The sequence below is a fragment of the Gracilinanus agilis genome, chromosome 6 (assembly GCF_016433145.1).
Source record: "Gracilinanus agilis isolate LMUSP501 chromosome 6, AgileGrace, whole genome shotgun sequence".
Taxonomy (NCBI): domain Eukaryota; kingdom Metazoa; phylum Chordata; class Mammalia; order Didelphimorphia; family Didelphidae; genus Gracilinanus; species Gracilinanus agilis.
In genome coordinates, this window is record NC_058135.1 from 226,978,797 (window position 1) to 227,000,547 (window position 21,751).

Sequence of the window (21,751 nt, forward strand, 5' to 3'; positions counted from 1 at the left end):
GGCCCTCCAGACTCCAGGCCTGATGCTCTATCCACTTTGCTACCTATCAGCCTCTGTCCTAATTGGTTTTTATGCCTTTTCCCATTCTAAATTCTATCCATCACTTGGGGCCCAGACTGAATGTCATACTTCTAGGAAGCCTTCCCAATACCACTATAACATCATCTTCAAAGGAACAGAGGAAGAAGGCTTTGGATGATCTGGGGCTCAGAGCAGTTATGAGGAGACTAATCCAACGCCCTCTTTTAATAGATGAAGAAACCAAGGCCCAGGGTGGGAAACCAATGTGGCCAGGACCATCCGGGGCATCTTGGACTATGAGGAACTACCTCATCTGCATAATCCTCCGGCCCAAATTCTCGGCAGAACCTAGGGTCCGCATCCCAAGGCGGAGGCTTGTCCTGGATGGGGCAGGCTGAAAGGGAGAGAGAGGGAAAACAGTGAAGAGCCCATAGCATCCAGGCCCCGCCCCCGCCCCAAGTTACTCCTCCCCCTCCATCGGACCCTTCCTTCCCCCCTTTTCCCCAACTCCCTCCTTTCCTGGCATCGCCCCCACTGCTCGGAAGCGGAAACGGGAGGTAAATAATTCAGAAGACAGAACAGAGTAGGAGAAGGTGGTTTCAATGTGAGAGCCGGCGGGGAGAGGGAAATCAGTCCTCCACAATCTGGTTTACCCTCTCCACTGCACTTTGTGCCCCCTCAGCAATATGCAAGCACCCGTCGCTCTTTCGAACCAGTGCCATCTTCCGCCTCTAATGCCCCGGAAGCAGAACAAGGGAATCACTTGTTTCTAAAGCCCAGGCCAAGACTGGATGGGGCGAGACGAGACCAAGAGCGTCATCCTCGGGCACGCAGGCGCAAGCGCAGGCTCAGCGAGTCAGGAGCGTCAAAGGGCCCCGGCAGCGGCGCACCCGGGTGGCCATCTTAGTTGGGGGCTGGGAGAGTACCAAGTGAGGCACGTGACGGGGGCGGCAATCGTGATAACGGAGCAGAGGGCAGAGGTCACGGCATACCTGGGTGGCCATATTTATTGGAGGCAGAAAGGAGCCTGGGTATCGTCTGGGTGGCCATTTTGGTTCATGGCAGAGGGAATTCCCAGGGAGGTAGAGAACCGGCAGCGGAGGTCGGCGCTGAACCTGATCACGTGACGCGTGACCGTTGAGTCCCCTCTGTCACGTGGCCCTCTTTAATCAACTTCCGGGAGCTTTGGGGCCCAGTCGCCGTGAGTGAAGTGAAGGCTGTGGGGGTTGGAGCGGTCACTTGGGCCCCCATCCCCACCCACCCCCGAGAATATGGCGGGGTGGGCTCTGGGGCCGTTGCGGTGCGGGTGCGGTGGGGTCTTTGACAAGAGCTGGACCTGCCTCTGACTGGGTGTCGATTGCTAGGCCAGCGGCCAACCTGTCCTCACTCCAGCCCCCCCCCCCCCCCTCGGGCCCGACTTCGCTGCGGCTATGTCAAGGATGTCCAGGTCTGGGGCCTTCCTCCCCCCGCTGTGGCCGCAGCCTCCAGGGGAGCCGGGGGCTTCCGGAGAGAAGGCGGGGCCAGGTGAGAGTGGGCGCTGTCAGGGGAGGTGCCTGCATGTCCGGCCTGGGGAGTGGGGCGGGGCCAGGGGAAGGAGCAGGGGCAGAGAAGGGCGCCTTGGCCCTGGTGGAAGGGTCAGGCACGGCCCGCCTTCTGGTCATTTCAGGTGGCGTTTGGCATGACAGCAAATTCGAGCCAGGACCCTTGTGGCCTCCCAGAGGTCAGCTGTGGTGGGCCCGGGCCATTCAGGGACAGGATGGGACTAGCAAAGAAGAAGAGACAGACTTGGTGGAATGGGCCGGGAGAGGAGCGGACCGGGCTTCCTTCTCTGGACCCCGCATGCCTGCGACCCTGCAGCGGCTCCGAGCAGTCCTGCTGCGGCTTCAGAGGGAGCGGGAGCAGCTCCTCTTGGCCCGGGACTGTGCTCGGTCCCTTCAAACCACTTTGTGCTTCTTGAAAGCCCCTCAGCCCTTTGCTGCCCTGCCCCAGCTATGCTGGGAGCTGCTTCCACACAGTTGTCATGGGACCATCCTGCACTTTAGGACTTTCAGTGATCCCCCGTTTCGATCTCTGGCACTTCCTCTTGGCTTAGCAATACAGAGGCTGGACGTGGCAATTGAAGAGCAGCTAAAGATCTTGGGCCAGGCTTCTCCCAGTCCTGCCCTGGTGTCCCAGATCAGCGAACTACTTCAAGTTCTCCCTGCCTACCACCAGGTGCTGGCAGTGGCCCTGGAGGGTGTCCCCAGAGCAGCCCAGCCCTTTCCACCTAGTCGTGTGCTCAGACTTTTGGCCAGGGAACGTGGCAAACAAGGAGCAGAGAGACTCTGGAAAGGTCTACAGGAATCCAAGCTTCAGACCCAGCTACATAAGCTTTGCAGGGAAGAACGAGAGTTGCTTCCTGGATTGTTGGGCCTGCTGGGAGACACAGGGGCTCCTGGAAGTGGCTCCCGGGGATTGGGAGGGTCCCGGCAGCTCTGGGGCCAGTACTGGAGCCTTTTCTGGGCTGCATGTGCTCAGAATCTTGGTCAGAGACTGGGACCTTGGGAGGACATTCAGATGACTGTGCAGGAGCTGAAACAAGCACTAGGTCAGAGTAAGTAACTAGGGAGAGTTTGTATTTTAAAATATTGGTGGGGCAACTAAGTGGCACAGTGGATAGAGTGCCAAGCTTGGAGTCTGGAAGACCTAGGTTCAAAACTGGCTTCATATACATCTCTTAGTTTTGTGACCCTAGGCAAGTCACTTAACCTCATTTGCCTTATCCTTGTCTCTTTGTCTTAGAACTGAAACTAAGAAAGAAAGGAAGGGTTTTTTTTTCTTTTTCCTTCCAGAGTGAGGGTCTTATGGACCTTAAGTCCTACTCTCTTGGATGTTGTTACTTTAGGGAGGTGGATAGTGCTGGATGGGGGGAGGGGGGGGATCTATCTTCCTTTTGTGTGATTTATGTGAGACCTGGGTGCACATGGCCACCTCCACTCCCTCCCCCTAGCATCCCTGCCACAGGAATGTGAGAAGGAGCTGACTTCCCTGTGCCACTGTTTGCTCCGACAGGCACTGACCCAGACATGGGACCAAGGTGAGTTGGGAGAAAGAAGTTATATTAAGCCTAAGGCACTGAGATCATTCATACACCAATGATGCCACTTGGTTCCTCTGTTCCAGGTTTTTGCCGAGCCTTGGCATCTGCTCGTGGGGATCAAAGAGTTATGCCCACATCTTGGGATGGGATTCCCTGCATGCACACTACTGACCTCCTTCAACAACTCTTTCGTTCTCTTATTTCTGCACTTAGAGAACCAGGGCCAGCTTCCTGCCAATTTCCTGGTGAGGGCAGGGTTTCAGGGTTTGATGAAATGCCAGGCCTTTCTATTTAAGTGCCATTGTTAGGGTTGCTTCTCCAATACTTTGTCTTGTTCATCTCCAACCCTAGGGCCAGAGCCACCACCCCTAGCCCTTGGGCTTTGCACTCTTCAGGCCACCACCCTCTGGCTTCTCAGCAAATCTCAACAGCATCTGGCCTCATGGGCCCCAGGACCTCTCTTGCTGCTGACCCAGAGGGAACTGCCTGTAAGTATCCTCTATTAAGGCCAAGCAGAATAGAAAGGACCCATGTGAGGATAGGGTATTGGCATAGTATGTGTATATTACCAAGAGAAGTGTTTATGTTGATCCTTGGCAGGGACTGGTGGTGTAAGTGACCCTGAAGATTATAAAGATAAAAAATAATAAAGGCTGCTATAATAATATAAATTAGTATTTTAATTAAAGCCATGCTGATAAAGTTATTAGGAGAAGCACTTGTAAGAATTCAAAACCGCCCCCCTCGCCATTACTGTCTCCTGTCTCCTCCCGAGATTTAAACTCTCTCCGTAGGCCTCCCCACGCCCAAAGAACCGGAACCGGAAACCCGTTGGACCACGGGAAATGTAGTTTGATAATTTCCCCGTGTCCAAAAAATACATATATATATATATACATATATATATATATATTTATAGAATGGCATCTCCCAAATTTCACTTTTACAAGATATTTGAGTGTGTGAGATTGTTACCATCTATGTGTGTGAGTAGTGTGACCTGGGGAAGGGGAATCTTGGAGTTGAGAGTGATTTTGAAAGGAAAGGAAAATTTCTCAAAGTTCGTGTGAGTCCTAAAGTTGTTGCTAGGGGGAATCTATGAGTGTCTCCCAGGGAAAGTCACTTAAGTTGTGAGGGTGGGTAGTTTGTGATAGGGACTTTGAACTGAAGATTATAGTTTGGCATCTAATATTTGTGCTTCCTCCAAAGCTTCTACTCTGTGAGGCAGAATCCCTAGCAGCCCTAGTTTCTGAAGGGGCATCTGTACTGGAACTAGACCGACAGCTAGGAAGAGAGATTCGAAGACTGACCACTCGGATCCAGGTGAGAACTGAAGAGAGTGGTGTGGGGTGAGCATGTCATTGTGAAAACAAAGAAACAGCTCATAGCAGCATCTCTGGAGACTGGGATGGGCCAGCCTGAATGGTTAGAATTCTTTTGGATTTTTCTTACATTGTTGAGTTCCTCTTTCCTAGTTTTTTATATCCCTAATGGTGCCAAGTAACAGAGCAGATAGCAGAATGGGAAAATGATATGCTTTCAGGGACAGAATGATTGAAGCCTATGGGCAACTTTTGGGGAAAAGATGAGCCTGGTTTTAGACACTGTATTTGAGACAACATTAGGATCATAGAATCTTGGAATTAGAAAGAATTTTATAGATGGGAGAGCTGAGGTGCTTGGAAAAGAAACTTGTCCAAGGTCCCAAAGCCAGTGAGTGGTAGTGCTAGGACTATCCCTGCAGTTTTTCTGTTCTACTGCATTGCTAAGCAGGTGTTTGAAGATGGCTAGACTGAAGCTTGTGAGACAGTTCAAGGCTAGGATTGATCTACATGGAGAAGGTCATAATTGAACAATGGGAGAAATTAGAGGAGAATAGACAAGTGAGAATGAAGCCTTCATTTCTTTGTTTAGAGAGCAGTGCAGCAAGAGCCACTAAGACCCAGAAACTAAGAAGATAGGGAAAGACCTTAGGGAGGACCAGAACTCAGAGGGAACTGGTTGACAGAGTGCACTCAGATGAAAGTAAGGGCTTCAGAAGAGCAGCACAATCTGGGAAGTGACAGGATTTGAGAACAGGATCTAGGTTTCTGGCTTAAAATAAAAGAAAATCAACTCTTGCCTAGGGACAGTCTACTTAATGACAGCTGACAAAATAGAGTTGTTTGGTACAATGCCAGAAGTTTATCCAGTCTGTAATAAAACTCAGGCAGTGCTCCAAGCCAAGAACTATTTATTAAAGGAACCAATCCCCTTCAACAAATAGGATCCCAGACCTTTCTCATGGTCTGAAGGAACACCTCCCTCCCCCATGTTCCAAGGCACAACATTTATAGTTTTTTAAGTTTAAATAATAATCTATAAGTTCCTTCTGGACTGGTACATCTCTAAATATACGTTTTCATTCATGGATTAAAATTAGACAGGATCAGGAGTGACCAAAAAGTCCCCAGGGTTGGAACCTGCAGCAAAAGATCCTTGTCAAAAAGTTGAGGTCATATTCTTCCTACTATTAGTCAACCAGGTGAAAAGGCTAGAGATAAAGGGCTCTCAAAATAGTCACACTTTCCACCTAACTATATGATATCCTGTACCATAAGGAACCACCTTGTAATATCCTGTGCCTTGAGGTACTAGGGTGGAGACCCTTTAACTATGGTCAAACAAGGGGTATGTCTTTAGCAACTCCATAATCTAATGGGAAGAAAAATTACTTGGCTGCCTTAGACAATTACATAATTGCATTGTGAAATCAGGGTTACTTCATTGTCCTTAATTCATTATATATATATGTATTAGATATATACATATATATATGTCTGTTAATACAAAAGATTTAGACACTACTATGAAATCTGATGGTTTATTTTAGCACAGTTACATACTGTCTGCATATGTTCTGGTTCTTTCCTTCAGTTCATACTAGTCTTCCTATGAGACTTCCTCATGTTCTGTATCCAGGCTCTCTTATGTATTATCAATTAATGGGTACCCATTTGATTGCAAAAGTGCTGTTTTTAAGTACTGGTGGCTATCTTTTCTGCCATTGATTTCTTTGAAGTATGGGTTCACTTGTAGGGATAAGTGAATCAAAGGCATATGAACAGTTTAGTTACTTAATTCCAGTTTTTTGCAGAGTGTTTGGACCAGTTCCAAGTTCTATCAGCAGTGTATTAACATTGAGCATTTCTATCTTTGGTCATCTTTGCCACTTTGATAGCTGAGGTGAAACCCCAGAATTCTCCAGTTGCATTTCTTATTAGCTATTAGAAGCATTAAAAAGTATGGTTCAGGGGCAGCTGGGTAGCTCTCAGTGGATTGAGAGCCAGGCCTAGAGACAGGAAGTCCTAGGTTCAAATCTGGCCTCAGACACTTCCCAGCTGTGTGACCCTGGGCAAGTCACTTGACACCCCCATTGCCCACCCATACCACTCTTCCACCTATGAGCCAATACACAGAAGTTAAGGGTTTAAAAATGTAAAAAAAAAAAAGTATGGTTCATTATAGTTTGCAGTTATTCAAGGCCTGCTTCTTGACACATAGTGGTTGCCTGGCCCTGGATATTTCCCAGGTAACTGGCAGAGAATGTATTACTTAATGTGCATAGGGCAAGAAGCTCCTTATCCATTTACTAATGAAATCATGAATCTTGTCCATCCTTCCTCACGCCCCTTCGTTTAAAAAGAGGAAAAACTATGGGGTCCAAGAGAAAGGAGCTGTTAGTGATGCTGTACTCTCCTTGGATCAGAGCACATCTGGGGTTAACAAGGTGTCCAGGATTGTGAAGAGGAGCCTAAAGAATTCACCATCCTAGAATCAGTTGTAGGTTGGAGGTGATTAGGGAAGAAAGAGAGAATTAATTTATTCAACTTGTACTATGTGCTGGGCACTATGCTAAGTGAGGAAACTGAGGGGAACAGGTTAACTTTAACTTGCCCAGGATCCCACAGCTTGTTGGTATCAGAGGCCAGATTTGAACATCAACAGTCATGTCAGAGAAGGGTTAAACTTATCTGCTGCCCCCAAAGGGAGAGGCACAAGGAGAGGTTCTGTCTGATATAGAACTAAAGGTTTCCTGGAGGAAGTAAGGTCTTCGAAAAAAGGCCACTGGTTTATAAAAGGGATTCTTTGTCAAGTTAGTCATTGTGGCCTTTAAGTGGTGGCACTTCTTTCGGCTTCCCATCTCCAACTTAGGGCAGGGAAGAACAAAAGCTGTTGGAACTTGACCTGAGGCAGAGCCCTGTACAAATTCCTTTTCCCTACCCTCCCAGGTCCTGCCTGAGGAATCTCTGTGTCTCTTCTCCCGAGAATGTTGGCGACAAGCTGCTAAGGGCTTCCAGCTCCATATGCCCCAGGGTCGTCACTGGAGGCTCAGGCTTCGCTCTGGTAACTTCTTCCCTGGTCCTAGAACTCCCTCTCCTTAGTTCCCTCAAACAGTCCCCTCCAATAATAGGCTTACAGCTCCCCTTCCTTTATTTTTTGTCCTTGGTCTAAGCCAGTGATTCCCAAAGTGGGCACTACCGCCCCCTGGTGGGTGATGCAGTAATTCAGGGAGGTGGTGATGGCCACAGGTGCATTTACCTTTCCTATTAATTGCTATTAAAATTTAAAAAAAAATTAATTTCCAGGGGCGCTAAGTAATATTTTTTCTGGAAAGGGGGGCGGTAGGCTAAAAAAGTTTGGGAACCACTGGTCTAAGCTCTCCCTAGCTCACTTTAGCCCTTGTGGTTCTCTTCCCCATCCAAAAACCATAGAAAGACTCCTCTGAGTTTCACTTTCTGCCCTCCCCCCTTCCCCAGAATTCCCCAGCATCCCCAGTGACTATGCAGAATTGGTAGTGGGAGCTGTCCTGGGGCCTGTGCTGCAGGGGGTACAGGGATTTCCTCCCCAGGCCCAAGGGCCCCCACTCACACAGGCCCTGACTGCACTTCTTGACGCCTGGCTCAACCATATTCTCACTCAGAGGATCCGGTTCAGGTAGGTCTTAGATTGGGGAGGGGAGGGAAACACTGTGGAAAGTTTAGGGATGGGAGGAAAGAAGGGGTACTAGGAAGAGTGAGTTGGGTGTGGATATTGACCTTGCTCTGGCTCTTAGCCTGCAGGGAGCACTGCAGCTGAGGCAGGATTTTGCAGTGGTTCGGGGTATGCTGGAGGAGGAGCAGTGGGGTCTGGCCCCTGAACTTCGTCAGGTTTTGCTCACACTCAGTGTCTTCCAGCGGGTGGATGGAGCCCTGTTGTGTCTGTTGCAGCAGCCACTGCCTGGGAGCCGTACCTACAGAGGGTCCCCATGCTGTTGTAAGTCTTTCTTATCACCATTTTCAGGCCACAGTAACTATTCCACATAACTATATATAGTGACCCCAGGACAATAATCCCTCCGCCTATATTTTTCTTAGACTATCTTTGGCCCCTGATCCATCAGGCTATCTTTCTCCTCTTAGCTCCCTATTCTTATTCTCCCTATCTTAGTTCCCTGTTCCATATACACTAACTTGCCAGTTATTCCCATACTCCTACTGACCTGCTTTTTCACCCCACCCCCTAATCTTGATAGGTTCCTGTAATAGGATCCAGACCCCTGAACTACCCAGTAGCAGCCTCAACAGCCTAGAGAACCTAGAACCACCTCCCCTTCGTTCTGGGGTCACTCTTGTCCAGACAGCCCAGCTTCTCAACACTCTTCGGGGTGGTGGACCCAGTCCTGAGGCTTACCTGGCAGGCAACCAGCAGGCCTGGCTGGCCCTTCGGCACCACCGATCCCCCCGATGGAATCTGCCTGGCTTTCTTTGCATGAGAACTAGCCCTGAACCCTGATAACAGAATCTGGAAACTGGGGAAATACAGAGGCCAAAAAATTAAGCCCCAAAGAGCCTAGAAGTCTCTTTGACAACAGTCAGAACTAAGTCCAGAAGAGCTTAGAACCTGGAACCAGAGGATGTTTGGAGCCCAGTGTCGGGAACCAGAGAGGCACCTAGAAGAGCTCAGCACCCAAAATCCACATGAGCTCTCAGGGTCTGCAGCCATGTACCAAGAACTTGGTACCCAAAGGTACACAGAGTTTGACATACAGCTACCAGAAAACAGAGGAATCCTGAATTACAAATCCAGAGAAATTTGAGCCAGGGAAGCCTGGGCCTTGTGTGGGCCTAAAGATTGAGAACCTCTTGCCCTAGACTAGATATAAAGAACTCTACAGCAACAGAAGGGGAGGAATCAGAAAATCTTGCATACGTAAGTACCTAGAGCTGCTCCCATCTTCTCTTTCCCCAACAACTTTTCCCTCATCCTAATTTGACAAAACCAGTCTTTTTCCCCTTGCCGAATTAGGAGACATTTCATTAGGAGACATTTATTAAGCACATTCTTTGTGCGTGATCTTGTACTTTGTAACCAGGGAGATGAGATGAGGTTTCTGCTCTCCATGGGCCTAGTAGGGAGGAGAAAGGATACAGGCAGCATAGCCTAGTGATGAAAGCTAAAGACCTGGAGCTGAAGAATCTGGGTTTGAACTTTGACTGCTGTTCACTATCTGTTGTCATCACTTGGCAAGTTCCTTCATCCTCTAATCCTTTTCCTTATCTACAAGGACAAATGGTTCAAGTCCTTCAGTTATTCCCTGGTGCTCAGCCTTTGAAGCCTCTCACTATGAAGTAAAGGAGAAATGAAAGTGAAGTGGCTTCCAGGTGGGTGGAAAAGGAAAGGGATTTAAACTGGGCCTGCAAATTTTGCAAACAATTTTGAAGAGATTCTCTATAAGTAGTGAGCAAAGCCACCGAGGTAATAAGAAAGTTTAAGGTTTGTTCAGGGGACAGTGATATTGGTTTGGGCAGGAAAAGTTGGTTGGATCCAGGTTCTGGACAGACTTTAATGTCAGGCTGAAGTTTGGACTTTGTCCCACAGATCTCGGGCAGAAAGTGAAAATATTTGAGCAGAGGCTTAAAGAGATGAATCTGGCAGCATCTCCTGGATGGAGACCCGTAGAGACAGGAAGGATGGTTGCCACAGCAAAGGTGATGAGAACTTGAAGGTGGTGGCCAGGGGGTGGAAAGGAGGGAGGTGAGGTACCACTAGCCTGACATGGAAAAAAACAATGGGACCTTTGAAAAACCATTACTAGCAAGAGAGGACAGGGAACTCAACTCGGCCTTAGACATAGATGTGCTAAAACCGGAAGAAACTACTAGATAGGTAGAAGGCATCAGCTTAGGCCAGTGCTGATTAGGGAGGGCCAGAAAGCACTAGGCTAGCTGATAAGCCCAGCCGGACCAGCGAACGTCAGGCCCGGAGGGTAGGTGGGCGTGCCCAGAATGGGGCTCTGTCGGCCCCGCCCTTCTGCGCTGCCTCCAGAGCGCTCTGACTACGTTTCCCGGCATGCTGCGGCTACGGCACTTCTGGAGGGCGCCATGGCCAGGGCGGCGGGGACGAAGTTGGGACTGCAAGCAGTTAAGCGAGTGTTAGTTCGTTTCTGCCCCTTTGAGAACAACGTGGAGGCGACCAGGTAACGGGACACTCCCGGCCCTACCCTGCGCTCTCATCCTGGGTCCCCGCTCACGCCTTCTTGCCTTTCTCTCCTCCCGATTGCAGGAAGTTCCTCCAGGCCGTGAGCAGCGAAAAGGTGCGCGCTTCTAACCTCAACTGCACTGTGCAGGTGGACGTGCGGCACGACGGCTCCGAGCCCTGCGTGGATGTGCTTTTTGGTGCGCATGAGTCCTGGCCCTTACTTACCAGTTAGCCCACCCATTTCCGAACAGTCCGCGGCCTTTTTTCTCTTTTGACCGCGGTTTTTCTCTCCAGGAGATGGAGACCGGCTAATCCTTCGCGGAGCCCACCTCACGGCGCAGGAGATGCTTGCAGCGTTCGGCTCCCGAGTCCAGGCTAAGAGCCGTACCTCACCCGGGGAGAAGGTTGGAGGCCCCTAGCCTCCGGGGAGATATGGGGATGGAGCAAATAAAAGCTAGCTATCACAGCCTATGCCTTTGCGTCTGTGTCTGTCCGCAACTCGGAATGAGGGAAAAGACTACGCTAAACCGGGAAATGCGACTGGCTTGTCGGTGGGCGGGGTCAATGCGTCATTTCCGATTACTCGCGCTTCCGGTCTTCCTGGCTGCCGGTTCGTGGCGGGTTCCAAACCCGTCTGGTGGCCTCTGTGCCGGCTATGGCTCGGGGCGAGCGCAAGCGCCGTTCAGGCCCCCCCGCGGATGCCCCCGGGCTACGGGCTCCCGACAAGGGGGGCCAGAGTGCCATGGGTCGTAGTAGGCGGGAGGGCCGGGTAGGTGTGGGGCCGGGCGCGGGGTCTCGGCGTGGGCCGGGGGGCCGGGGCGCCGGGGGCCGGGGGCCGGGGGTCGCAGCGCTGGCTGCGCTGGGCTTGGCGCTGGGCCTGGGCCTGGGCCTTGGCCTATCGTGGCGTGGAATCCTGGCGTGGCAGCGGGCGAGGCGCGCCGTCACTCTGCACCCGGCGCCGCCTGCCTTGCCGCCCAACAGCTCCAGCGCTTCTGCCGCCCCGGACCTCTTCTGGGGCACCTACCGGCCACACGTCTACTTCGGCATGAAGACCCGTAGTCCGCGCGCGCCGGTCACCGGTAACTATGGGAGGGTCTAGTGGAGGTGGTGGAGAAGGGGAGGAGGAGGAGGACGATTGGCACTAATCTTCCCGCCCCCCCCCCCCCCTTCTCAGGCCTGATGTGGCTGCAGCAAGGGGCTCCGCCGGGCATGCTGGGTCAGCTCCGCCACACGTGTGAGCAGGGCGATGGCATGGGCCCCTACGGCTGGGAGCTGCATGATGGGGTCAACTTCGGGCGGCAGCGGCTGCACGACGGTTCCCTCCTACTCACCACGGAGTTTGTGAAGAGGCCGGGTGGTAGCCATGGTGGGGACTGGAGCTGGAGGGTCACGGCTGAGCCACAGGTCAGGCCTGGCACAACCCCCAGGGCAGAAAGGGCCTGGGGGAGGCCCACTCCACTAGGGTCAGGTGGGAGCTGAAGCTAAGTATACTGATTCCAATGACGTTTGCAATCTCTAGTAAACACTGTTCCATTTCATGCCTTTCCCCTGACTCCTCCCACCACTACCACCAAAATGCATGGGCTGCTCAACATAATGCTTTCTTGGTTGAGGTCCTAGTAGATGTCCCAACCAGGGTGACACTCCCTGAGTTTTCCCATCACCAGATGGGTGGCTTTTGGTGCCAGTGTGCTGACTAGGCTGACACAAAAAATTGGTGAGACCTAGGCAGAGTCTGCACTGGTTGACCTCGCAGCCAACCTGAAGGATGAGTGGGCTGGATTCATTGCCCTGGGCTCCAAGGAGGGTTATGGGTGTCAAGGTTTTTTTTCCACTTTTAAATCCCGTGAGGCTGTGATGTTTTTTACTAGTGTTTGATATCTCCTGTTTCCAATTCTCACCCTTTTAGACCCCAGAGGGCTCTGTGCCTCCCCTACTCTCTTTGTTCTTCTATATGGCTACTGATGGGCAGGGCACATTGTGGCCAGAGCCTGGGACAGGGGGGCAACTGGATGGCATTAATGGCCACACTGAGGAACTTGGTGACTTCCGGCTAATCCTTCTTCCTCCTACCAGTGCCAAAGGGACAGCCTTGAAACATGGCAGGTAATGGTAACACAGGGTCACCCTCTCCCTCAAGCCCTGTGGCTACCTGACACTCTTTGACTTTGACTCAGCCCCTCCTACCATAGTCTCCCTGATCTCCTTAGGGATTCTGGTCCAATTCTGTATCATGTGCCTTTGCAACCCAGAAACCTTCTGACTCCCCACCCTACCCCCATACTTCTTCCTTTCCTTTGCCTTTGCAGTTTCTCTTCTTCCAAAATTGACTTGTACTCTCTTGTTCTCCTTAGCTACAACATTCTTTGGATGCCAAGCCCAGGGCTGCCCTTGTTAACAGAAGCTGTGAAAAACAGACTAAATCGATGGTTCCAGCACCGGCCTCCTGGGGGTTCCCCAGAACGATACCTGGGCCTGCCTGGATCTCCTCAGTGGGAAGGGGAAAGCCCCCAACCAGGCCACATTGTGCAAGGACAGGTTGTGGTACAGCAGCTGACACTAAAGCCCCCCTTCCGAGTTGAACTGGTCTTTGAGTCAGGAAGTGTGGGCTGGGGGGAAGCCCGGCCTGGAGGTCGTCTGGCTGGACCAGTGTTGTCTCAGGCCTTGGATGCTCATGCCACAGCCTTCACTGACAGATTTGAGGAGACTTTCCGGCTGGAAGCACGAGGCCTGAGTTCAGGAGAGCAGGCACTGGGTCGAGCAGCCTTAAGTGGGCTCCTGGGGGGCATTGGCTATTTCTATGGACAGGGCCTAGTGCTACCAGATCCTGGAGATGAGCCTGAGGAGGATTCAGCCCCAGCACCATCCCTTTTCCCCCCAGTCCCACTCTTCACAGCTGTACCCTCAAGATCCTTCTTCCCTCGTGGCTTTCTCTGGGATGAAGGTTTCCACCAGCTTTTGGTGCATCAGTGGGATCCACAATTAACTCGGGAGGCCCTGGGCCACTGGCTTGGGCTGCTTAATGTTGATGGCTGGATTGGGCGAGAGCAGGTGCTAGGAGATGAGGCTAGGGCCCGTGTGCCACCACCTTTCTTGGTACAGAGGGCAGCCCATGCCAACCCCCCATCCCTCTTGTTGCCTGTGATGCGCATGCTTGACGGTGGAGACCCTGCTGACTTGGACTTCTTACGTACATCTTTCCCCCGACTTCAGGCCTGGTTCTCTTGGCTTCAACAAAGCCAGGCAGGCCCTGTTCCTCTGTCCTACCGATGGCGAGGACGGGACCAGGCGGCTGCTGGCCTACTAAACCCCAAGACATTGCCCTCGGGCTTAGACGACTACCCTCGAGCTTCTCACCCATCACCAGATGAGCGACATTTGGACCTTCGCTGCTGGGTGGCTTTTGGTGCCAGTGTACTGGCTAGGCTGGCACAAAGGATTGGTGAAACCCAGGCAGAGGCTGAGCTGGCTGACCTCGCAGCCAAACTGAAAGATGAGAGTGGGCTCGATTCATTGCATTGGGCTCCTGATTTGGGCGCCTTTGCTGATTTTGGGAATCATACAGGAGCTGTTCGCCTGGCAAGAGGTCCACAGGGGCTGGTACGAGTGGTAGGTCGCCCTCCTCCTCGCCTACAGCATGTTGATGCCTTGGGGTACGTCAGCCTCTTTCCATTACTGCTCAGATTACTGAGTCCTGACTCTCCACACTTGGGACCCTTGCTGGACTTGCTGTCAGATAGCCGACACTTGTGGAGTCCTTTTGGTTTACGATCACTGTCTGCCTCCAGTCCTCTCTATGGACAGCGAAACTCAGAGCATGACCCGCCATACTGGCGAGGGGCAGTCTGGTTCAATATCAACTACCTAGCACTGGGTGCCCTGGATCACTATGGGCGCCTGGAGGGCCCCCACCAAGCTCAAGCTTCCCAACTCCACTCCCAACTTCGAACCAACCTTGTGGGGAATGTGTGGCGCCAATACCGGGATACAGGCTTTTTGTGGGAACAGTACAGTGATCGAGACGGTCATGGCATGGGCTGCCGGCCATTTCATGGCTGGACCAGTCTTGTGCTCCTCGCTATGGCTGAGGACTACTGATCACCACCAATCCTCAAACACCCCTTCCCATGCCAACTCAGGACCAAGTCACTGGCCAGCCTTCCCAAAGGCACAACCACCCATCCTAGGCCTGCTAGGAACCAAGTCATCTACCATTCCCTCAGTCCTTTGCTGCTGCTGCTCCTGGGGTCAAGAGCCTCATGTGTGGTGCAGGGGAGGGAGACCAGGTGTGGGCTCCTCTGCTCCAGAGCTCCTGGTCCCATTCCTGGAACTCTTCATCTCAGGTGTTGCCCCACCAGGTGGCAGGTGGTGGTAAAGTCAAGAATTTATTTTTCTAAAATAAAAGTTGCCTTCCTGTGGCTTCTGGTCAGTTGTGGTCCCCTATCCTCTTCTAAACTTTCCTTCTTTGAATCTTTTCCTGCCTTCAACTCAAGGCTAAAAAGAATTCAAATCGACACCTGGCTAATTAAATCTCTTTAATAAGGAGACCTGAGGTGCTGGATATGTGCATGGGAAGGGTAACTACCACTCTTATCCCATATACAATTGCCACTGCCAGAAACCTTCACCCCAGGAGCCAGGCCTCCCTGACCCTTTCTTGGCTTTGGCTGAGACCATTGGGGATGAGAGACCTACATTTCAGGTTCTCACAGAGCACAGCTCTGCCTGGGCCCAGGCTCTTCAGAGGAGACTGGGAATTCACAGGGGGCAGGATCAGCAGGGGCTGAGTTTGGGGAACAGACACTGCTATCCTGGGGTGGGAGTGGCCCTGCCCACTCCAGTTTGGCAGGGCTGTGGTCAACTTGACCGTGGCAGGTACCAAGACACAGCTCAATTCCTGAATCACCAGTAAGCCTTCGATGGCGGCAGGACCGATTTAGGGGTGCTGGGCTGTCTCCTTCCCCCATATCTCCAGCCTGACCTTGGGCAACTACCTCAGCCCCTCTCTCCCATTCTACCCTGTGGGAGTGGTTCCTGGAAGAGGCTTCTACAGGACCAGGTGGAGAAGGGGGGCAGCTGGAGGCACAGGAACAGCTGGTACAGTCACTGGAGCTGGGTGACCTGGGCCCAGGAGCCACACTGTACGGGGGAGGTGGGGTTCCAGGGCGGCAAGCTACATCTTCATAGGCAGGAAGCTTGAAGGAGGTGAGAAGGCCTGGAAACAGAATAAAGAGATTAGGGCTGGAGGAGATTGGATGTATAGGGAGGTGGGTGAAGGTGGTCAGTGCCCAAGACAAGTAGTACATGACTGCATAAGTAAATTTGAGTCATACTCTCTGGGAAGCCCTAAGGCTAGTTGCTTACTTAAGTCAAGCATGGAGCCCCCTGAGCCAGGGCCGCCTCCATGGTAGGCTCCATGATAGGCTAACAGGTTGATCTCCCGCTGTCGTTGTTGCTGCTGTAGTCGAAGTTTGGCTCTACGATGGCGGAAAGCACAGCAGCAACTGAAGAGGATGAGGATGGTCCAAAGCAGCCAGAACCCTGTTGGGGCAAGGAATTAGGGGGGTGGGGGTGGGGCAAGGCATCAGTTTCAGAGAGGGGCCCAGAAAAGCTGAAGGTAATAGGTTACAGTTATTGGGAAAGACATTTCTAGGGCACAAGGCAAAAGGACATCCCTGTGGAAGAAGGGCTAGTCCCAGGACAGTAAAGGACAGTTATCCTTTATTGGGGGGAAAGGGGGGGTTCCCTGGGACACTCACACCAGAGTTCATAGTAGTAGGTGCAGCAGCCAGTCTCTCCACAACAGTGGCCACTCTCACAGACATAAGGCTGATTGTTCACTCCGGGGCACAGCTCCCTAAGCTGGGAGGAGGAAAAGGAGTGGAGACAGAGGAAACTACAGTCAGGGGTGGGTGGGGGTACTCAACCCATCCACAACTGTAACAAAGAACAAAGATTAGAATTGTATCCCCTGCAAGCAAAACTAAGCGAGGAGGAAAAACTGCACAAGCCACATTTCTTTGGACATAAGCAAAGAATTTTAATAATTAGAGCTGTCCAGCAGAAAAACAGCCTCCTTAAGTGATCTTCTTGTCAATAGAGAAGCTCTAGCATTGGTAGAATCCCAGTCAGGGCCCGGAGAGCTCTCTTCTGCAAAGGGAGGACAAGAGGCTATTTCCTAGTTCTGAAAGCTCCCTCCACCTCTCGCTGAGAGCAGAAGCCTTACCAGGCCGCATAAAGCCCAGGTTTAACAAAAGACATCCGAAGAAGCTGGGGCCTCCTCTCTGAGCGGGATATTATTGCCTCTTTCCTCTCTATCTCCCCAGGAAATACCCATCACTCTTTCCCAGAGCCCTGAAACCAACTGGGTGACAAAGACAATAGAAGCTGGGTCGGCCACGCCTATCGGGACACTTGATGTGTTTCCCAAAGGGCAAATGATAGGACACTTCCGGATGTCCTCGGTTCCAGGAGAAAGAGGGCGGAATCATCTGTCGCGATAGGTTTCTGCCCTGTCGCGACAGCAGGCATAAGCTTCACGATACCTGCAGCTGCCGCACCCGGAGAGCCCCCCAAGTTTCGTGGCTGCCGTTCCCGGAACTGGCCCGCTCCATGCTGATGCCTACAAGCCCGGGCAGGGAGCTGCCGCCTCCGCCACCGGCCACCCTGCCACTGCTTTCCGGGGCGCAACCACCATAGTCCCGGCCCGGTCCATAGCTGCCACCGCCGCCATCGCAATCCGGTCTCTCAGCTACCGAGCCTCGGAAACTCAGCCAATCAGCAATCAAATTGCGTCAGGTTGCCACCAATCATAAGCCGCCTCTTGAGGATCGTCCAATGGAATCAGATCTCTAAGGCACTTCCGGAGACCAATGCGCTGCCGCGTCTCCACCATTCACCCAGACAACAGGAGCCCAGAGACAAAGAGTGAAGAAGCAATAGCTCCAGGGCTATGATCGGCAGGATCAACCACCAATAGAAGGCATTAGTCCCGCCTTGTGGAAATCGAGTCTACCAATTAACGTTCAGAGCTCCTAGAGAAGGCTGCTTTCTCGGAGAGCAGTCTGGAAGAATTGGCTAAGGTTTGCTCAGTAACTCGGGTGCGGGGGGAGGGAGGAAGGAGGAACGGGGCAGGGCGGGGAAGAGCCCGAGGTAGAAAAAGGGGGAAGACGGAGAGACTCCCAACCACGCCAAAAGCTGGGAGGGGCCGAGGTCAAGCTGCCAGGGAGGGGAGGGAATGGGCGAGGGCGGAGCTCTCAGGTAGCCACAAGGGGGCCTGGCTGCGCAGACGCAGCTCCCTCGGGCGGCCCCAGCTGCAGCTGCAGGTTGAGGCGATAACACTGCAGGCTGCAGAGGGGCTGACCCGTGCGTGAGCACGCATAGCGCCGCGGGTGAGGACAGCCGGGAACGGAGCAGCGAGGCCTAGGGCCGGGAGGCGGAGGGGGCGGGGAGGCGGGGGCCGGTGTGGGCACGCCCACGGGGAAGGACAGGGTGGCACCGCGGGCCCCGCTGCTGTAGCGAACCATGGGTGTGGCGGCGGCTGGCCGGCCTCCCCGGCGCTCCCCACGGGCGCCCCCTCTACCACCTCGGCTGCTAGGGGCCGCCGTCTTGGTCAGTCTCTCGATGGTCTGATTCTTGTGCTCCTCTGCCCGCCTGGCCGCCTGCAGGCGTCTCTTGCGGGCCCGCTCCTCTCGCTTCATCAACATCTCCTCCGTGAGGGCTGGTGCACCTGGGGTCACTGCCGGCAGAGCCAGCATCGGGGACGGCTGGCTGCGTGCCTTCTGCAATAGGGCTCTCTGCATGAGGAGACCGAGGGTCAGAGACGGAGCAAGGCCAGGCCTCCAGGCTCCTCCAAACTGAGCCAGTCAGGCAAAGACACCCACCTGTCTGGCAGTGAGTAGCCGCTCGTTGATCTCTTTTTTCAGGTCCCCGTTATCATCCAGCTCCCCCTTCTCCAGGGCATCCAGCCATCGCTGCTCTTCTTCATCTTCTCGGCCTCCAAGGCCTCCAGCCAACTCCCCAAGAGGGGACGGGGACAGATTACTGTCTTCATCTGGGGGACAAAGGTGCTGGTCACACAAGCTGCCACAATCCGGCAAAGCTGGCTAAATGGGGGCCTCAGGGCAACAGGTAACCCCTCCCCACAAGCCCTGAATCTCTCACCTAGCCAGGCTCGGTACTGCTCAATGGGAACCCCTTCCATTGGCTCTTCTTCATTGTCCACAACCATGAGGGGAGAAGGGGACCGGGGCTCCTCCGGGATCACAGTGAAGGTGGGAACACTAGAAAAGAAGGACCCCCACCCAGAATCCAAGTGAGAAGTCTTGTCCTTTCCCTTTCCCTCTAGTTCAACCCAAACCTGCCTTTCTTTCCCCACTTCTATGAGATCCTTTCTTACATTCCACATTCAGGAGAGGCAGATAAGTAGCAAAGTAGGTAGAGCTTCAGGCCTGGAATTAGGAACATTCTTCTCCCTGAGCTCAAATCTGGCCTTAGACACTTACTACTTGTGTGACTCTGGGCAAGTTACTTAACCCTGTTTACCTCCTTTTTCTCATTTGTAAAATCAGCTGGAGAAGGAAATGGCAAACTGCTCCAGTGTCTCTGCCAAGAAAACTCAAGTGGGGGTACAAAGAGTTGGGCAGGACTGAACAACAACATTCAAGATACCAAATTTAGTCAACAAGTCAAATCAGTGGGCATTTATTAAACCCCTGGGTTAGGTATTGTACCAAGTGCTAGACAACCAAAAAAACACCCTGCTCTCAAATGGGAGCTCATATTCTAATGGATACTGTACAGCCCAGTCTCCTGCTTCCTTCCACAAGTCCCATCCACCCTAAAGAAACCTTGGGCCACTCCATTCCTTTAGCCTCACCCCAAAGGTCACCAAACCCTTCTCCCAGTTGAAATAAGGAGACCCTAGGTTGTCATACTTAGAACTAACTATCTCTCTCTAAAATGACACACAAGTCCCAAAAGTCCTGTCAGAGGAAATCTGACAACTTCAGTACTGGCCATTCTATCCCAACATCTAATCCTCAAACCTTGGGTACCTTCTTGGGAAGGAAATCCCTAATCTGCGCCCACTAGCACCCCAAATCAAAGAGTCTGTGACACACACACTCATACTTAACCTTTTGGTGCCCAGGACCTGACCTCCCAGCTTGATCCTAAGCTTAAGCTGGGCAGGAGCTGGGGCAGGGCCAGAGGCTGTGCTGGGTAGGGGTGGGCCAGGCCCTTCCTCCTGATGCAGCTTCTTCTTGTGTTTCTTCTTGTGCTTCTTATGCTTCTTCTTGTGGCCACCGTGGCCGTGGCCGCTCAGTTCCAGCTCTTCCCCTGGAAGGTGGCACCATTAGTCAGGGTTTGGGGGCCAGGGCAGGGGCAGCTCCTGGGGCATACAGCTTGGGCATCCACAAGGAGCCCTTCTCGGGAGCTGGGGGGCGGGGAGGGGGTGGAAAGAGGGCGGTGGCTGGGACGGGCCATTTCCATGGCAACTGAGGAGGCGCCACTCAGGGCCGGCCAGAGGGGGAGGGGAATGCTCGTTACCATAGAGATCGCGCGCGGGTCCGGCCCAGTCCAACCGGCCGGGCCCGGCCTGTAGGGGCTCCTCGGAGGAAGCGCTTTGGACTCCCACCCCCCACTGACCCTCGCAGGCCCTCAGTCGCAGCCCCAGGAGTCTTGGGAGACAGGCCTCCTTATCGCTGGGGCCTGAGCCTTCCTCGAGCATCACCTACCGGGTTCCGACCCCTCCGCGGCCCCGGAGGCGCCTCCGCGTCTCCACAGCTTGCTCATGGGCAGCCGTAGCTAAAAAGGACTGGAAAAGACGGAGATACACGAGGACGACCCCCTTCCGCCCCGCGGAAGCGCTGCTTCCGGAAATGGAATCACTCCCCTTCCGCTCGTGCCCAGGGTCAGCAGCCATCTTTGTGCGGGGCTGACCCTACACCAAAATGCCTCCCCTGGAGAAACTATCGCCCGTCCTCTAGTTCCTCCCTGCGGCGGGGCGGGGTGGGGCTCGGGGGCCCCAGCGAAGTCACGTGCGGTGTACAAGTACACCCCTGCAGACTCCTCGAGAATCCTTTCCCTTCTTCTACGGTTGGGTCCAATTAAAACAGACTTTTCTCTCCAACAACTCTGGAGGAGAGACTTTGTTCTTTTATTCTCATTGGGATGAGGAGAAGCCCTAATTTCGAAGGCAGATTTTTGCTGACCAAAAAAGAAAAGTAACTTTTTAAAAGTTTTTTTTTTTTTTTTTAAAGCAAGCCTGTGAAGTAGAAAGTGCACGTTGTTATTCCCATTTTACAGATGAGAAAACTGAGGCAGAGCTCCGTGTAAATCTTATAGCTCGGGTCACACAGCTAGGGCACATCAGAGTAGACCTACTCCAAATCAACAAATTCAAGGGTGTTCCAAAAATCTTAGTGCCACTTTAAGTTACAATATAGCTTTAAGACTATTACAGCCACTGAACTAAAGAACCACCGTTTAAAATGACACAGACTTTTGGGATGCTCCGTATTTATTAACTCTACTCCGTGTAAGATTTTTAATTTTATTTTTATAAACCTTACCTTTTGTCTTTGATTTGATACAAAATGTCGCTTCTAAGGCAGAAGAGCAGTAAGGACTAGGCAGTTGGGATTAAGTGACTTGCCCAGGGTCACACAGATGGGAAATATCTGAGAGCAGATTTGAACCCAGGATGTCCCATCTCCAGGCCTGGCTCTCTATCCACTGAGTCGCCTAGCTGTACAGGCCAGGACCCAAAGACAGAAACAAGACTTCAAGTCCTGACTCAACCCAGTGCTCTTTCCAAAATTCCCCGCTAAGCTTTGTGAGGGTTGGGACTCGTTTGGGTTTTGCATTTGTTTCCCCAACGCCTGAAACACAAACACATGATAAAAAATAAAAGCCACAACCAGGGTACCAAAGGTGTGTTGGCTTAGATTTGTTGATCTGGTTATCTGATTTTCACTTCCTGTTTCTGAACCTCAATCTCATCCCTGGAATGAATGAGAGGCTAGAGGATCTCTAATGTTCTTTTCAGTTCTGATTTAATTCCAGTATTATTCTTCCCCACACTCAGACCCCTGTCTTCTCTCTCTCTCTCTCTCTCTCTCTCTCTCTCTCTCTCTCTCTCTCTCTCTC

General features: G+C 52.5%; 5 protein-coding genes across 5 annotated transcripts; 3 read left to right on the plus strand and 2 right to left on the minus strand.

Annotated features, from left to right (window-relative positions):
- Window positions 1–1,451: 1,451 nt before the first annotated feature.
- CCDC142 (coiled-coil domain containing 142) lies at window positions 1,452–10,771 on the plus strand. Its single transcript, XM_044680639.1, has 12 exons — window positions 1,452–1,545; window positions 1,688–2,614; window positions 3,011–3,097; window positions 3,184–3,345; window positions 3,452–3,588; window positions 4,310–4,423; window positions 7,372–7,486; window positions 7,900–8,077; window positions 8,196–8,395; window positions 8,655–9,331; window positions 10,001–10,110; window positions 10,685–10,771. The coding sequence occupies exons 1-10, from the start codon at window positions 1,452–1,454 to the stop codon at window positions 8,912–8,914; spliced, it is 2,274 nt and encodes a 757-aa protein (XP_044536574.1). The 3' UTR covers window positions 8,915–9,331; window positions 10,001–10,110; window positions 10,685–10,771.
- Window positions 10,162–11,066, plus strand: MRPL53 (mitochondrial ribosomal protein L53). The gene is made up of 3 exons (XM_044680640.1): window positions 10,162–10,598; window positions 10,685–10,797; window positions 10,895–11,066. Exons 1-3 carry the CDS (start codon window positions 10,408–10,410, stop codon window positions 11,017–11,019), a joined length of 429 nt encoding a protein of 142 aa, XP_044536575.1. The 5' UTR covers window positions 10,162–10,407; the 3' UTR covers window positions 11,020–11,066.
- Window positions 11,067–11,534: 468 nt separating this feature from the next.
- On the plus strand, window positions 11,535–15,020 carry MOGS (mannosyl-oligosaccharide glucosidase). Its single transcript, XM_044682295.1, has 4 exons — window positions 11,535–11,679; window positions 11,775–12,004; window positions 12,510–12,706; window positions 12,955–15,020. The coding sequence occupies exons 1-4, from the start codon at window positions 11,646–11,648 to the stop codon at window positions 14,696–14,698; spliced, it is 2,205 nt and encodes a 734-aa protein (XP_044538230.1). The 5' UTR covers window positions 11,535–11,645; the 3' UTR covers window positions 14,699–15,020.
- A 102-nt stretch (window positions 15,021–15,122) lies between these two features.
- Window positions 15,123–17,846, minus strand: WBP1 (WW domain binding protein 1). Its single transcript, XM_044682297.1, has 4 exons — window positions 17,146–17,846; window positions 16,360–16,462; window positions 15,965–16,141; window positions 15,123–15,815 (listed from the first exon to the last, which is right to left on the minus strand). Exons 1-4 carry the CDS (start codon window positions 17,212–17,214, stop codon window positions 15,307–15,309), a joined length of 858 nt encoding a protein of 285 aa, XP_044538232.1. The 5' UTR covers window positions 17,215–17,846; the 3' UTR covers window positions 15,123–15,306.
- On the minus strand, window positions 16,620–20,481 carry INO80B (INO80 complex subunit B). The gene is made up of 5 exons (XM_044682296.1): window positions 20,338–20,481; window positions 19,738–19,939; window positions 18,764–18,882; window positions 18,484–18,653; window positions 16,620–18,396 (listed from the first exon to the last, which is right to left on the minus strand). The coding sequence occupies exons 1-5, from the start codon at window positions 20,393–20,395 to the stop codon at window positions 17,857–17,859; spliced, it is 1,089 nt and encodes a 362-aa protein (XP_044538231.1). The 5' UTR covers window positions 20,396–20,481; the 3' UTR covers window positions 16,620–17,856.
- Window positions 20,482–21,751: the final 1,270 nt, after the last annotated feature.